Source organism: Meriones unguiculatus, chromosome 2 (genome assembly GCF_030254825.1).
Source record: "Meriones unguiculatus strain TT.TT164.6M chromosome 2, Bangor_MerUng_6.1, whole genome shotgun sequence".
Classification (NCBI taxonomy): domain Eukaryota; kingdom Metazoa; phylum Chordata; class Mammalia; order Rodentia; family Muridae; genus Meriones; species Meriones unguiculatus.
Window position 1 is genome coordinate 53341304 of NC_083350.1, and position 16278 is coordinate 53357581.

At 46.8% G+C, this 16278-nt stretch overlaps 1 protein-coding gene and 1 long non-coding RNA gene across 9 annotated transcripts in view; one reads left to right on the plus strand and one right to left on the minus strand.

The window, feature by feature from the left end:
- The window catches only part of Pkd2l2 (polycystin 2 like 2, transient receptor potential cation channel), a 31863-nt gene extending 27107 nt beyond the window's left edge, over nt 1-4756 (minus strand). For all 8 annotated transcript variants that reach the window (XR_009589845.1, XR_009589844.1, XR_009589849.1 and 5 more), the window contains exons 1-3: nt 4613-4756; nt 4099-4200; nt 1556-1689 (exon numbers count right to left, since the gene is read on the minus strand). Coding sequence is in view for 2 of the 8 variants with exons in the window: in XM_060377474.1 (XP_060233457.1) it covers nt 1556-1689; nt 4099-4200; nt 4613-4643 (267 nt within the window). In the remaining 6 variants the exon portion in view is untranslated. The remainder of the gene's footprint in view (nt 1-1555; nt 1690-4098; nt 4201-4612) is intronic.
- The window catches only part of LOC132652347 (uncharacterized), a 36287-nt gene that overhangs the window by 5507 nt on the left and 14502 nt on the right, over nt 1-16278 (plus strand). The window contains exon 2 of the long non-coding RNA XR_009589850.1: nt 14969-15260. This is a non-coding gene — a long non-coding RNA (uncharacterized LOC132652347). The remainder of the gene's footprint in view (nt 1-14968; nt 15261-16278) is intronic.

Below are 16278 nucleotides of genomic sequence, written 5' to 3' on the forward strand. Positions count from 1 at the left end.
AGGCCACAGACCACAATTAAAAGGGAAAGGATGACTTCCATTCCCCCTTTCCTACTCGGCCACAGACTTAGGACCACTTGGACCTTGCCTTGGGTTTGTCCTCTTCCTTACGAAATTTTGCTCGTTGCTGTGACAGAGTACCAGCCTAATCGCCTTAAGGGAGGGAAGATTTCAGTCTGCCGTAGTAGGAAGGGTGGTGTGGCAGGCCAGGGCAGCTCAGGGGGTGCCTGAGCTTGCTCTCTCCTCTCCCGCCTCGTATTCCATCCCACCCAGCGCCTGTGGGTGGTGCTGCCGCTTTCAGGGAGGCCTTTGCCGGGGGGTGGGGGGGATGGGGGGTCAGCCCTCTCAGCAAAACACTGTCTCGGGCACACCTGAGGGTCTGCTCTGCCAATCCAACGGCTTCTCTGTGTACCTAAGTTAACCACCGTGTCCGCCCACCCTCGGAAGACAACTGCCTCTTTAGTAAAGTTCAGCTTCCTTGTGTGGCATTCATGATGTGACCTCTGTCTGCTCATTTCCTACTTCGTCTTCTCTGTGCTCACACTCCAAGTTCAGTTCCACATGAACTGCACATGGCATATATCGTTTCCTGTTCTTAGAACACCCTCTCTCTCTCTCTCTCTCTCTCTCTCTCTCTCTCTCTCTCTCTCTCTTTTTCTTTCTGTTGTTTTTGGTTTGTTTCCAGACAGGGTTTCTCTGTCTAGCCCTGGCTGTCATGGAACACACTGTGTAAACTAACCAGGCTAACCTCAGTCTGGTCTCAGAGATCCACCCGCCCCTGCCTTTCTCGTTCTGGTATTAAAGGCGTGCACCACCTCGGCCTGGCGGATACCTTTTCTTTCAAATGTGCCCTCACTGCCCCCCTCCCTTTTGGAGAGCCTTCCCTCGCTGCCTTATCCTTCCTTCTAAGTGTTTGTGAAGGCAAGACCAGCAACAGCTCCTCCTCGGTGCCCTCCTCATGACTTGTGCTGTGACTGTCTATTCCAGTGCTGAAGGAACTGCTCTCTCCCGGGATTAAGTTACATCACATACTGCTTTCTTACTACATACATTACTGTAACACACAGTAGAGGGTTGCACATATAAATTGTGAATATTATCCGTTTTGGGAAATGAAGAATTTGTAAGGCCATCACTCATCTGGATCTTATATACACAATCACAGGGGCTGACTTTGGTACTCACATAGCAAATCTTGTGTTTTCCAAGGGTAATGGGAATATTTGAAAATGCATCAAAATATTTAATTAAAAACTCAGGATCACATTGTGAACATAAAGATTCATGATAAACACTATTGGTTGATTTTCTAATAAAGAACAATACTCATTTTTTAAAATTAATTCCTTCAACAAATATTCCCTGAACAATATTCTATATGTGGCAAGGCTTATGGACCGTCGGTGAATTTGTTTCTTTCTTTTTTTTTTTCCCAGAACTGGGGCTCAACCCCAGGGCCTTTCACTTACTAGGCAACAGTATACCACTGAGCTAGCCCCCAGCCACTGTTTTCATGGGCTATCTAACGCTACTTCACCAAGGTCACACACCTTACCTTCCAAAACTCGGTTATGCTTCGGATGGACCTAAAGCTGCTCCTTTCATCGTTGGGCAGAGACGTGTCCACAAACAGGGACGACATGACTTTGTTTAAGTAGTACATGTGTGGGTTGACCATCCCAAAAGTCACTACGGAAAACAATTTGTTTAAAATTCGTAACTTAAAGTCCTACTTTCAGCAGTGTTCCAAAAATATTAATTTCCCCAGCTTTAAAAAAAAATTCAACATTGCCTAAGTAATTTTTTTGACACTTATCTACCTTGTGTGTGTGCTTACACGAGTGTGCGCTTCTGCTGCGCACGCACGCCCATGTGCCATGGTGCGAAGGTGGAAGTCAAAGGACAATTTTTGGGAGCCGGTTCTCTCCTCTCATCACATAAGCGCCAGGGCTCAAACTCAGGTGATCAGGCCGGGCGGTAAGCGCCTTTATCTGCCGAGCCCTGGTATATGTCTAATTATTAAAGTCAGGAATACTTTAATAGTATTTTCAAGTAGGCAGCCGTATCCCCCGGCCCTCGCACTAAAGGTAGACATGGATTCTTCATGTTTTACGCCTAAAGAGTTAATACATTCTCTTTAAAAAATGAAGCCAAATTAGGGCTGGTGAGATGGCTCAACATTTAACTTGCGAGTAAAGGGGAAGAAGAGAGCAACCCTATAGTTGCTCCCTCCATCACACACAGGTACACAAATAACATTTTCAAAACGAGGTCACACTGTATCCATCACTCCACTGTTGGCCTTCTCTCTCCATTAAGAACCGGCAGTACCAGATAGTGAGAGGTTAAGACTCTGGGCCTTGAATTCAGCCAGGGAAGGCTTATAGGTCTCATCATAAGGATGCTATCTCTTACCACATAGTTATGTCATATCTGTGGAACGTCTTGGCGTGTGTGTGTGTGCAGGAGGCATTCCTCTCCACCCACCTTGGTTTCATTTTGGAAGCAGGGCCTTTCTTTACCCTGGAGCTTTCAAAGTAGGCTGGCTGCTCAGCAAGCCCCAGGGGCCTGCCTGTTCCTACCTCTCCCGCCCTGAGAGTCCAGGCTATCACCACACCCGGCTTCTCCACCTGGACTCTGAGAGCCAGACTCGGGTCGTCTGTGTGGCAAGCATTTCACAGGCCGAGCCATCTTTCCGGCCAGACACGTAGAGCATTTAAACCTACACTTGGGACATAGTAAATTTGTTTTTAAAAATCAATCAGTACTATTTCGTTCTTTCCTTTTATGAGTGTTTTTTAAAAATGGTTGCCAGAACTCCCCAGTTTAGATTAACAAGCAAGCGAACAAACAAGTGGGACCAGCAAAATGGCTCAGAGGGTAAAGATTCACGTCACCGGCACTGACAGCCTGAGATGCGCATTGAACCTGGGACCCTGTTCCCAAGCGTGGTCCTCTGACCACCATCACGCACGCACGTAGCACATAAGTGAGTGTATGCCATTCTTTAACCATTGAGCTTATTTCACTGCAGATTTATTTTTAGTTCGTGTGCATTGGTGTTTTTGCCTGCACATGTGCCTGTGTGAGGGGGTTAGAAGGCCTGGAACTGGAGTTATAGACAGGTGTGAGCTACCATATGGGTCCTGGGTCCCCTGAAGTGTAGCCAGGGCTCTTAACCGCCGAGCCATCTCTCCAGCCTTACCACTGCGTATTTCACAGTGGTTAAATGAATCCTCTACTGCTGATTTAGGTAGGTTATTATTATTATTATTATTATTATTATTATTATTATTATAAGGGTTCAAAATCTCTGAATGGTGGGATTACAAATAATCTTTGGCTCACATTTTCTACTTTGTAAATGCCTGGTAATGAGCACGTGTCAGTGTTAGCTCTATAACCAAGCTTTTCCTGAAGCAGCCTAAGACACACTTATCAAGCTGGTTACAGCTGTCCTTTATCTCAAGACACCTCCCCGACAATACCAATGAACCCTAACTGGGATAGTGCTGCACTTCGGAGACGAGGGAAATCCCACATGTGAGCATCTAGCTACATCCGTTGGGCAGTTAACATACAAAATGCTGATAAGCTTTTTATATATATACCAAGTGGATGCTGTGGGCCCACAGGGAGGGGGTGAGGAGTACAGGCTGAGCGGTTATGCCTGCCGCCCTCAAAAATTTGTATTTACTCAGCACAGGCGTACTTTATCATAAAGTGTGCAGTTTAGTGAAGATGGTGGAACTTGTGGCCATCCCAGACAGTAGGTCGGGTCCCATTTGTCCTTCTTATTTACAGAACCAAGCCAATGTGTCTCTCTGCCTCTGAAAGAAATTCAACTGTTTCAACCCCGGGGATTCTGTTGTAAATAAGATTCTCCAAATTAAAAGCGCTAACAATCATATCCAGTTAGTGTCGACTCTGGAAGCTCTCCATCACATCTGTGGCCTAGTTTTGACCCTTAAAAGCTGGAAATTGTGTCGTGCAGAGGAGAATGATTTCTGAAATTTGTCAGTTTTTTTGTTGTTGTTGTTATTTTTTGCCTCCACATTTTAACTACTACAGCATGTCTACCTACACCTGTGTACTTACGTATACATAGATTTATTAAAAAAATAAAGTAGAGTAGGAGCTCTTCAACTGTGGTGTTCACCTCCGCCTCTCTTCTGTAATGCAGGTCATGCTTTGAAGTCCCTGTGAGATGTAAAACAGTTTCTTCATATGACCGGGTACCTCTAATGTATGTAAAGTAACACTGATGGGGAAAACACGACTGTTTTTAGTAGCTTCTGGTTCCTTTTTTACTTCTCACTCGGAGCCAGGGCTAACCGCTAAATTTTGCTGTGGAGAGGGCAGTCATTGTCTACGGGGGTATGCTGACAGATCTTATACAAGTGTCCCACGCCCCACGGTCCTGTTAAGGCGAACAGAGGGACTCCAGCTGCCCCTCAGCCACCAACACCCCGGAGGTGACAGCCTGTCCTCGGGACTTCACTGTTGCCCTCGGTGACGGCCCTGGTCGCTCTTACAGGAGCGGGGGTGTGGGATTCAGGGCCCCCTCCTGGGTACCTGGAGTTGCCCACTCGCTCGGTGGCCCCACCCTCACCTCCTCGGCACCACCAAGACGCCTCCGCCATCGCGGACGCGACCGCAAGGTCGGTTCCGCTCTGCGCGTTCCGGCCTCCGCCCGCCCCGCGCCTGCGCAGCAGAGCAGCAGCGCGCAGGCCTGGCCTCCGCGCCCTCCCGACGCGCACAGTGTCCCGGGGCGGAAGGCTAGCGCGCCTTGGCGACAGGGCGCTGCCGCGGTGGTTGCTTCACACCCCGACCCCTCCAGGGGTTGCATTGTGGCTGGAGGTTGGTTCATAGCTCACTTTTCTGGATGCAAAAAAAAAGTATCACCACCGACAGCATTAACGTGCGTGGCCAAGAAGGTGGTCAGCCCCCTTCCCTTTTGCCTTATTGTTGATTTAATAGACTTTAACCAAGTTAACAGTACCACAAAACCAAACGCTGATGGCCCGGTTCTGTCATAAAACCCATTAGGAGAATCTGGATTTAGAGATCTGGGGACCAGGCCTCAAGAACCAAACCCACTGAGCTCCCGCTGCAAATCCTCAGGGTTCGCACAGTTCTCTTAACTACAGCCACCGGTGGATCAGATGCCTGCCCATAGCCAGAGGCCCAGATGTGGTTTGGTTTGTGCATGATATGATCTGGCAGGTTATAAACTAAAATTTTAACAGCATGCAAGGAGATGGGGAGTGATCAGGAGGTGGGGGAGAGGGGTAATGCAAAACTTTTAAAGTGTTATTCTGTGTGTGTCCACACTGTTATAAAAATGGAGACATTTAAAGTATACACCATGTAATAAAGTGTACATCATGTCTCTGGAGGAACATTACTGATAGAATTAATCTACATATAAAAAGGGTATTTTTTTGTTTTTGTTTTTGAGTGACTTAGAGGCTGTGGTCCAGCTACCCCAACAATGGCTGTCTCCCAACGGGAAGTCCAAGAATCAGGTGGACTTGATCAAGAATCAAGGCTGGGTGTCTCATTTGCACTTCAGTATATGATGGAATCCCAAAGCTGTCCACTCTAATGCCAGTGGGTCGAGAGCAAGGGCAAGTGAGAGACCAAAAGAATAAAAACCAGCAGTTATTATTAATATTTAAGGCCTGAACTAGCTGGGTGAAGTCCAGGAATGCCCTGAGGGGAAGAACTGCCTTACTGCATTCTTTACCCACCCACTAGAAACACTGTTGCTAGGAAACTGGCCCATTCCCCCTAGGGAGGGACACCAAATCATTAATGGTCTGGGGACCTTCCTATAGCCAGTCAATTCAAAATGTAGCATTTTGACCAATAGATGCTTGCCAGGCAGGAATCGCCCCTGCCTTGGGCATGCTGGGATGGACCAGAATCTTTAAATGACCCAACTAACCTGAGCACGACTCTCGGCTCCCACCGCTTCGGCGGTGGGGTTGTGGGCCCAAGCTGCAGCTTATAATGATTTGTAATAAAAAGATCCTCATGTATTTACAGCGGAGTCTATTTATTCTTGGTCTTTTGGGGTTTGTGAACTGGGCAGAACACAAGCAGGCAAATAGCAATTTTTCCCATGCGGTCGTGAGAAGGCGTGACCCAAATTTAAGGTGGGACCTTGGACCTCAAGTGATCCACTTAACTAAAAGCCCCTCACAGGCATGCCTGTCGACTTGGGTTTCTAGTTATTTCCAGACTGCTGTGAAGCTGACAACTAAGAGTAACCGCTACACATCATAAACACCCTCTCTAGCAACTATATTTACGTAAGCTCTTTGTGCTGTGTGAGGGGCATGCTGGAGACTGTGGAAATTAAAGGGGCAGGAGAGGGGAAGAAGCTTGTGAGGCTGGAGTCTTGTGCACCCTTCTTGCTGACCGAGTGACTGAGCTCCATCAGAGTTAAAAAAAAGCCAATGTCGCCTGCAGAGATCGTGTGTGTTTTCCGAAAGACATCTCAAGGAACGATATCAAAAACAGTGGATGGGTCAGGTGTGGTCATTGACTTCTTTGACGTCAGTGCTTGGAAAGGGGAGGCAGGAGGGTCAGTAGATCACAGTTCTTAGCTGTGTAGCACATTCAACAGCAGCCAGAGCTATGCGAAACCTTGTCATAAAAAAAAAAAGGTTAATCTCAATTGTTAACCTCAGACACCTGGGAAGAAAGATCCTCATTTGAGGAGCTGACCTGTGGGCATGCATGTGGGGTCACTTTTTTGATCGATAATTGATGGAGAACAGCCTACCCCACTGTGGACAGGGCCACTCCTGGGCAGATGGCCCTAGGTTGTGAAAGGAAGCAAGCTAAATTAGAATACAAACAGGGAACAAGGCATCCAGCAACATTCCTCTGTGATCTGTGCTTCTGTGTCTGACACCAAGTCCTTGCCTTGACTTCCCTTGATGATAGATTGTGACCTGGGAGTTGTAAGCTGAAATAAACCCCTTTCTTTCCAGTTTGTTTTTGGTCAATGTCTTATCACAATAACAGAAACTAAATTATGACATGCGGTTCTTGCTGAACAAGGGTCAGGACCTGAGTTTGATCCTCAGAACCCAAAGCGAAAGCTCTGGGGAGGTGGCACATGCTCATCGGCCTAGTGCTGAGAAAGCAGGTCCCTGGGGTTCATGGCCAGCCAGCCTAGCCTGTTAGGTGAGCTCCGGGCCAATGGGAGGCCGTCTTAAGATAGATGGTTCCTAAGGAGCTGCACCTGAAATAGCCTTCTGGCCTCTACATGCACTGGCACACACATTTCATGTTCTCTCTCTCTCTCTCTCTCTCTCTCTCTCTCTCTCTCACACACACACACACGTGTGCACCCACTTGAACACACACACATACATGTACACACAAAAACAACCTAGCAAGTGAATTCTGCTTCCCTAAGGCCCGATGTTTGTGGTCTCGAGTTTTGCCATATTAGCACTCCTCCCTAAATCTGTCTCTTAGAGCTGTCAAACGTACTGCCGAATCTGTCTCTGAGATTATCTAGAAACCATAGATAAACCAACTCAAAAGAAGGTGGTGGTGGGTGGTAGGAGGATGAGAATGTTGAGCAGATCTGGGCGTTGCAGCACCAGCCTTTGGATCTTGGCACTTGGGAAGCTGAGGCAGGAGGATTGTGAGTTTGAGGACACAGTGAGCTACACCGTGAGACCGTGCTGAAGAAGAAGAGAAAGAGAAGGGCAGACAGGAGAAGGTGGAAGAGGAACAGGAGGGAGAGGGATGTTCTAGAACTTTGGAACTCAGCGGCTGAAGCAGCAAGGGAGCATTCAAAGGCAGCCACTGAGGTATTATCGACAGATGCAATTCTCAACCATGCGGCAAATGCTCTGTGGAGAGGTTTCCCCCTTCCACGTAAAGCCCACAGTTCCTGGCCTCTCCCACAGCTAACCCTATTTGGCCAGGGTGATGGCTGCATAAGACAGCCTAGAACTTCTGGAGAGTCTGTGACAAGCTGTGGCAGGCCCTTCCTTGCTACGCCACATCCCGTAGCCAGCCTTTGGTCGAGATTCGAGATATACCGTCCCTGATGACCCTAGAGCTGCCAAACCAGCCCCGGGGCACCCATTTCTTGACTTCTCTTACATGGAGAGAAACATCTGAATCGTCTAAGTCATGCTATTTTCTTGGCTTTGACAGAAGCAGTTTTCTCTTTATGTAGAGATGGAGGCCGTCCTCAGCCAAGGCTTGAGGTTGCCTGTTTGATTTGGAAAACAGAATATTTTTTAATTTAATTTTATTTTATTAATTACACTTTATTCACTTGGTATCTCCCCATAAGCCCCTCCCTCCTCCCCTCCCGGTCCCACCCTCCCTCCCCCTTCTTCACGCATGCCCCTCCCCAAGTCCACTGATAAGGGAGGTCTTCCTCTCCTTCTGATCTTAGTCTGCGTTGTCATCTTCTGTGGCCTGGCAAGGCTGCTTCCCCCGCAGGGGGAGGAAAACAGAATGTTTTAACAAAGCCCGCAAACTGTTGCAGACGGAATAAGCTGTCAGAAGGTGGCAGCTCTGGGGAGTGTTAGAGAAATTCACCGTATTAGGTTACAACGGAGGCTCCGAACAGTGAGGATACAGCGCTGGGGCACAGGAGAAGGGCAGGGCGGAAGGGCTTCCTCTTCTGGGAGAAAGCAAATGAGGCATGACCTCTGGGTGGGGCTCAACACGGAGTGTCCTCCTTTAGTGATCTATTCTCTCAAAGATGCTGCCAGCGGAGTGGCCTTGTGCAGAGGTGGACTGATGGGCAAGGGTCAGCCAGGCCACGGCGGCATGCATCACTCCGGCACGCGGGATGCGGGAGCGGGAGAAGTGGAGCTGCATAATGGGCCCGGACCCAGAAAAGGGGGACAGGATATGAGACGAAATAGTATGTAACTTGAAGGTGGTTTAAGCTTCTTCCTCTACAGCAGTTTCTCTGTAGTAAGTGTAACGCGCACCATCTTTTCTCCTCTCTCGACTTACTCTTGGGCGTTCATTTTCTCAGGTTAACACGAAGCCCTTTGTCCTTCTGTGGTGCCCCTGCCGCTCTTGTTCTTGTGTTCTTGCTGGGTTTGAGTCCTCACATCCAGCCCCTTCATCCTAATTCCCAGCCCCCAAGATCAGGTAGATATCGAAGCCAGGCTGCAAAAGACTTAATGTCGGGTTCTTTTCTGGACTTACAGGGAAGGGGATGTTTCTTCTTTTTGCTAGACTTGGTTTGAGAGCTTGGAACAGGAGCCTGGGGATTCTGGTACCTTTTCTGCTACCATTCAAAACAGCCTGCGGGAGCACAAAACAAAACACAGTGAAGCAAGAGACATAAACAAGAAAAACCGATTTAGGTGCATGTGTGTGTGCGTGCATGTGTGTATGTGAGTGGGTGTGTGTGTGAGGGTATGAGCATTCGAGTGTGCACATGCATGAGGAGGTCAGAGGACAATTTTGGGTGTCATCTTCCGGACTGGCATCCACCTTCTTTGAGGCAGGGTCTCTCCTCTGACTGGAGCTCACCAGTTAAGCTAGCCTGGCTTGGCAGCAAACCCCAGGAATCGTCCTGCCTCAGCCTCCCCAGCTCAGGGCTTAGGAGTGTGCATCCTCACGTCTGCAGTTCTTACATGGGCTCTGGGGATTACACTGAGGCCCTCATGTTCGCAAGGCAAGCAGTTTACCGAGTGAGCTCTCTCCCCGGAATAAGAAACTGATTCTGATCATATTCTGGGATCTAGCTGAGGTCCAACCTATGTATAATCCTTGACTTTTTACTTATTTTGGGCAATGCATTTCCCTTTGCTGTCAGCTTTGGCATTCTTCTTTTAGCAGTTAGTCTGATCTTATTTTGCAGTAGAGAGTCAAGGGAAAGTGCTACATAAGAATATTGACCGAATCGCAGCACTCAGGAGGCAGAGGCAGGTGGATCTCTGTGAGTTCAAGGCCAGCCTGGTCTACAGAGTAAGTTCCAGGATAGCCAGGGCTGCACAGAGAAACCCTGTCTCAAAAAACCAAAACCCCAAAACAAACAAGCAAAGAAACAATGGGGGGTGGGGGTGGCTCAGTGATTAAGAGCACTGGCTGCTCTTCCAGAAGACATGGGTTCAATTCCCAGAACCCACACGGCAGCTCACAACTGTCTATAACTCCAGGTCCAGAGGCCCAACACTGTCACATAGACAAAATATACATCCAGGCAAAACACCAATGCACATGAAACAAACAGAATCTGAGGGCATGTCCCTGCTGTGGCTGGATGTGGTTTGCCTCTCTGGGTCTGCAGGTTGGAAACTAGGTCCTCAAGGTGGTAGTGTGGAACCTTTAGGAGGAAGGGCCTGTTGGGAGGTTCTTGGCTAGCTTGGGACATGCCCTCAAAAGGGATTAAAATATTTCTCATCACTTCTTGATATTCTTCCAAGAACTGTTGTAAGCCCCGAGCTTGCCCGACCCAGTTCTGTCACTGCTATTTTTATTATTCGTCTGTGTGTGTGTGTGTGTGTGCCTCGTGTGTACACACCTGTATATTTTGGCATGCGTGCCATGGCACACATGTGGGAGTTGGTTCTCTCCCTCCACTAGGTGGGTTCTGGCAATGGAACTCGGGTCATCAGTTAGAGCGGCAAGCACCCTTACCCAGTGAGCTATCTTGTTGGCCCCTTCATTCCAACTTTTGCCACCTTGTGATGCTTGCAAGAGGGCCCTCACCAAAGCTGAGCCCACGGCGGTGCTGTGCTGAACCATTGTGCTTTCAAAACTACACAGCCATGTAAATCTCTTTTGTTTATATAGAACTTGCATTGGTGTTTTTCTTTTATATATTAACAAAAAGCATAGATGTGCAATTTTTTTTTTTTAAAAAAGTTAAGACATGCTTGGCAGGAGCAGAGCAACAGTACAAGGCAGAGAACAACTTCAGAGAGAAAACAAAACTTGGTCCTCTTTTATTTTTTTATTTTTTTGCATTGTACCAGACAAGGGTGACAATTCAAAAGTTGGAGAGCTTGGAAATACCCCAATTACAATAATAAAATTCACATATCACAGATGAGATATCTGCAGAGATCTGCCTCGTAGATCCAAGCAGAAAGAGCTCAACTGGCTGACCAGGAGTCGATAAGAAAAACAGTGAGTCAACAAAGTGCGGAGGGAGTGGCCCGAGAGAGTCCCAGGATGCAGGATGCGGCCCTGCCCTGCGTCCCACAGACACACTGAGCGCCAACTTGACCAGCTCTCCGCTTGGCACGAACGACTGTGTCGTGACCTTTGTACTCTCAAATCTCTCAAGCGAGCACCGCTTCAACCCAGTACACTTCGAGCAAACTGGAGGTTGCAATTTTACAACTCGGGTTAGTACAGCTGATCGATGGACCTGTAACTAGAGAGTCCGGATCAAAACTCCTGTGAAGCCCAGGCCGAGCTGGTTCTAAGTAGATTGAGAATTTAGGGAGCAGGTGTGGACTAGAAGGGACAGTGTTGGGTGAGGAAACCACGCTTTCCAAGCCAGAGTCAGTAATGAAACATCAAGATAGAAATGAAAAAAAAAAAAAAAGAAAAGATTTGGACAGCTGTTCTAATCAAACTGGGAATTTCTGTGGAAACTGGGAGAGAGCTGGCTTGCAGGCAGGGAGCCAGGTGGATAGGAACAGGATCCGCTTTTCTTGTTCTGTTTATTTGCATGGCAGAAGGATCCCTGCAGACTGGGGTTCAAAGGCTTATTTTCATTAATCTTGGCGATGCCCTAAAGCTTTATTTTTTTCACTTTAAAAGTGCAAATTTCCACAAAGAAAGTAAATACATTGAATGTTATCTCCTATATAGCAGTCTAACAAAAAACTTCTTTTTAAAGTAAAGGAATACCCTCTAGTTAACCATTTAAAAGAGTCTCATTGTCTTAGGACTTTCTAGAAGTGAATTTTCCTAGCTTTGCATATGAAAAATGAATACAAATCAATGAAAGACTTACCCAGAATAAATAATGTAGGGAAAATATATGCAGAGTCCAAGCCACAATTATTACTATGCAAAACTAGATGGTTTTAATTCCAAATATTTGCTCACAAATCCCATTATAAGCCATGGCATTAGGGTTATGTAAGCCATAAGAATATAGCTTCAAAAATTCTATGAATCTTAAAGTTTTGGGCTAGCTCTTTAAATATAATTCCTTCATATATAGCTGCTTGGGGGAGAGGGACCAATAATGACCAACAGGCAGGCTGCCAGGTCTGAAAAGAGCTGTTGGTTTGGCCTTCTTTCAGTACTTCCATTAAAATATGTTCACAACACTTCCTACAGAAGATGACTTTCTTCTGTAAGATGACTTTCAGTGCCTGGAGAACGTGGCATGCATCTCTTACTTTAGAGAAACTATCCACTCAGCCAGAACCCTATAGTTAGAAAATAACTCCCATTGTCTTCTTCTGTGGCCTGTTAAGGCTGCTCCCCCCTCAGGGGGAGGTGATCAAAGAGCCAGCCACTGAGTTCATGTCAGAGACAGCCCCTGTTCCCATTACCAGGGAACCTACTTGGACACTGAGCTGCCACGGGCTACATCTGTGCAGGGGTTCTAGGTTATATCCATGCATGGTCCTTGTTTGGAGTATCAGTCTCAGAAAAGACCCCTGTGCCCAGATTTTTTATTTTCTCTCCTTGTAGAGCTCCTGTCTCCTCCTGTTCTTTCTATCTCTCCCTTCTTTCATAAGATTCCCTGAACTCTGCCCAAAGTTTGGCTATGAGTCTGAGCCTGTGCTTTGATACCCTGCAGGGTAGAGTCTTTCAGAGGCCCTCTGTGGTAGGCTTCTGTCCTGTTCCCTGTTTTCTTCCCCTTCTGATGTCCATCCCATTTGCCTTTCTGAATGAAGATTGAACATCTTACCCAGGGTCCTCCTTCTTGCTTAGCTTTATTTCCCCTTTCTCCTCTCCTTGGGGTCCATGTTCAGGAACCTGTTGTTGTAGACCAGTGGGACCTTCTCCAGTTACAGGTGCCTGCCTGCAGTCATGTCTGTCTCCTCTTGTGTTTCCTGGTAAAAAGCAGCAAATTCATTTCTAAATGATGTACGTTTAAATAACTTTCAGGTTGTCCAGTGTTCAAAACCCACTGCAAGGTATCTCACCTGCATCTGCTTATGCACACACAAAAGCTTCTCTGTGGTACATATCTACAAAGACAATTTCTGGGTAAACATAATCTTCAGCTTTCGGATTTGATGATGCCATCCAGCTCTCCAAAATGGCTATCACAGCTGGGCAATGGTGGCACACGCCTTTAATCCCAGCACTCAGGAGGCAGAGGCAGGCAGATCTGTGAGATAGAGGATAGCCTGGTCTACATACAGAGCCTGGTTCCAGGACAGCCAAGGCTACACAGACAATCCCTGTCTCAAAAAACTCTGCCCAAACAACAACAAATAAAACAAAATAGCTATCAAAACCTAATGCACAAGAGATCTCATTTTCTCGTTCTTCTTATGGCCTTGTTGATTAATGATCATTTCATCAGAGAAAGGCTTGTTCTCCACAACCTGTACTGCCCACTGTGTGACTCACAGGGATCAATATATCGTGTCCCATCAGCTCTTCTCTGTTCATTTATAATTCAGCGGTTCTCAACCTTCCTAATGTTACAGCCCTTTAATACAGTTTTGTGGTGACCAACAACCAAAAAACAGTATTTTCATTGCTACTTCAAAACTGTAATTTAGCTACTGTCACAAATCGTAATGTAAGTATCTGGGCTTTCCAACGATCTCAGGTGACCCCTGTGGAAAGGGTCATTCTACCCCCAAAAGAGTTGTGCCCCATAGGTTGGTGAACCACTGGTTTACATGAATGCCAGCAAGCTTATTCCTTTGTTTGGGCAGCTGACCTACCAGCTAAAGGAGTTCTTCCCCTTTGGCTGAGTTTTGGATTACCACCCTGTTGTACTATCTTCTCCGCCATCTTGAAACTGTTATGGTTACTATTGCTTTGTTTGATTGTAATACTGAAGATTGGACCGGTGCTGGGCACATGCTCTACCACTGACCTACCTAGCTCTCAAAGGCTTTGCTTTTGTTGAGACGGAGCCTCCACGTGCAACTTTTGCTGGCCTCAAATTCAAAATTTGCCACAGCTTCCTGACAGCTGGCATCACACGTGTGTGCCATCACACCCAGGCAAAACCATGATTCAGTTACTATCTTTCCTAGCGATTGTTCTTTTTAATCATTAATTTTTATTTTATTTATTTATTTTTTTATACTTGGGGTCAGCAGGTAAGGGGCCTGATGACCGGAGTTCAGTCCCTGGAACTTATGTCACGGTAAAATAGGGGAAACAATTCTACAGAGTTGTCCTATGACCTCCATATGTATGCCATGGCACATATGAGCGCATGAACACACATCATACAGACACACAATCATAGTAAATAAAATCGTTTTCAAAAACCCTTCGTTTTTATCCTAAACAATTCCCATTTTATGTGTGTGCACCATGTGTGTGTCTGGTCAGGTAAGAGCGCATCTGCTCCTGTGGAACTGGAGTTACGGATGATTGTAAACAACCATATTGGTCCTGGGTCTTGAACCCAGGGCCTCTGCAAGAGCAACAGGTGCTCGTAACTGCTGAGCCAGCTCTCCAGCCTTGCTTCTCATTTTAAATTCCACTCATCTGCTGTAAAAATCCACTAAATGCTGTTAATATTCCCACATATTCATTTCATATTTGTATTTATGTTTATATATTTATTTACATTAGACTGTTTTTTTTTTTTTCAACTTCTTGAATGGTTTTGCACATGCCTCTTGAGCCATGGTTTTATGATTTGGTTTCGACCTGGGTCCTCATGAAAGAAACGGTTCTGATATTTGAGTAAACGAATTAAATCCAGGTAATGCCTGGCGACCTAGGTCTAACGGGCTTTGGTTTTACTATTCTTTTATTATTATAATTATTCCTTTTCTCTCTTCTTTAGGACACATCATATTGTCCTCTAAGATCTGAGACTGTACTAGCCCTGGCTATTTGGCTAGGCTTCCGGTACCAGGCATGTTTCCCTCCTGCTGACTTAGCTGGATTGGAAAGAGCTGGTTGTCACGGCCAAGGTAGTGTGTTACTACCACATCCTCAGGGCTGTTGCGCCACGCTGGTCACTGCGTGCTTCATGGGCATCACAGCTGTCTGGACGTTGTTGCTTCCCTCCTGGAGATGCTGGTCCAGTACCTTCTGGCATCATGGAAGTCAGTTCTCAGGGAGGAGGCATTCAGGTCAGTTCCAGCTCAGAGTTCCCCGTTTCCTGTGCCTGAAGCACATAGCGATTTCAATAATAATTCTCTCCCATTTGTTAAATACGAAGTTACTCACTGTATTTCTTTCCCTTCCTTACTTTTCAAAAAAATTATTATTATCATTGTGAATGTGGGTGCATGCTGTGGTATTTGTGTGTTGGCCGGAGGACAGCTTGTGGGAGTCAGTTCTCTCTTTCTACCAGGTACGTCCTGAGGACTGAATGCATGTTGTCAGGCATTGGAGGTGAGCACCCTTGTCTACTCGGCCACCTTGCTAGCTTGACATATAATTTCTTTTTAAAGACAAACTAAGCTACAGGGTTTAGGAATAAATAGTAGATGATGGAATTCTGAGGAGAGCAAGTAGTTGTTGACAGCAAAGGTCAAGACGTGGCCACTTTTAAGGGAAAAGAATTGGAATGGGAGCATGGTGAGCAGAGGACCTGCGGTTTGAAGAAGGTGTCAAAATGAGTTATAGCGGAGAATGAAACCAAGCTTTGGTCTTTAGAGCACTTACATCCTGTTGAGACATAAACCAGAAAGTGGCTAATCCAGCCTCAGTATCTTGGCTTTCTACGGTTATAGCTGTGTGCCCCAGACGGTGTCACTTACAAAGCAGAGACGCTAGGCCTAGAGGTGCAAACCCCAAGCCCAGCCCGTGGAGGTGGAGACAAGAGGATCAGTAGTTCAAGGTCAGGCTCAGTTACATGAGGAGTTTGGGGCTGGCCTGGGCTACATGAGGCTTGTCTCATAACCATCTGACTACGCATGTGAGTTACCTAGCTCTGGAGAGTAAAAAGTCCAAGAGCACGGCACCGACTTCTGCAGAAGCATGGGAAGCAGAGCAAGCGCCAGAGCGTGACCTCGTAGAGCAAGATTGCTCCCGCAACCCAGTAATCCAGCGATGGAACAACTGTCTGTGAGGACCCAGCCCTCCTGCCAATAACCTCCCAAAGGTGCCACCTGTCCGCGCAGCTGCACCGGGACCAGCCGTCCT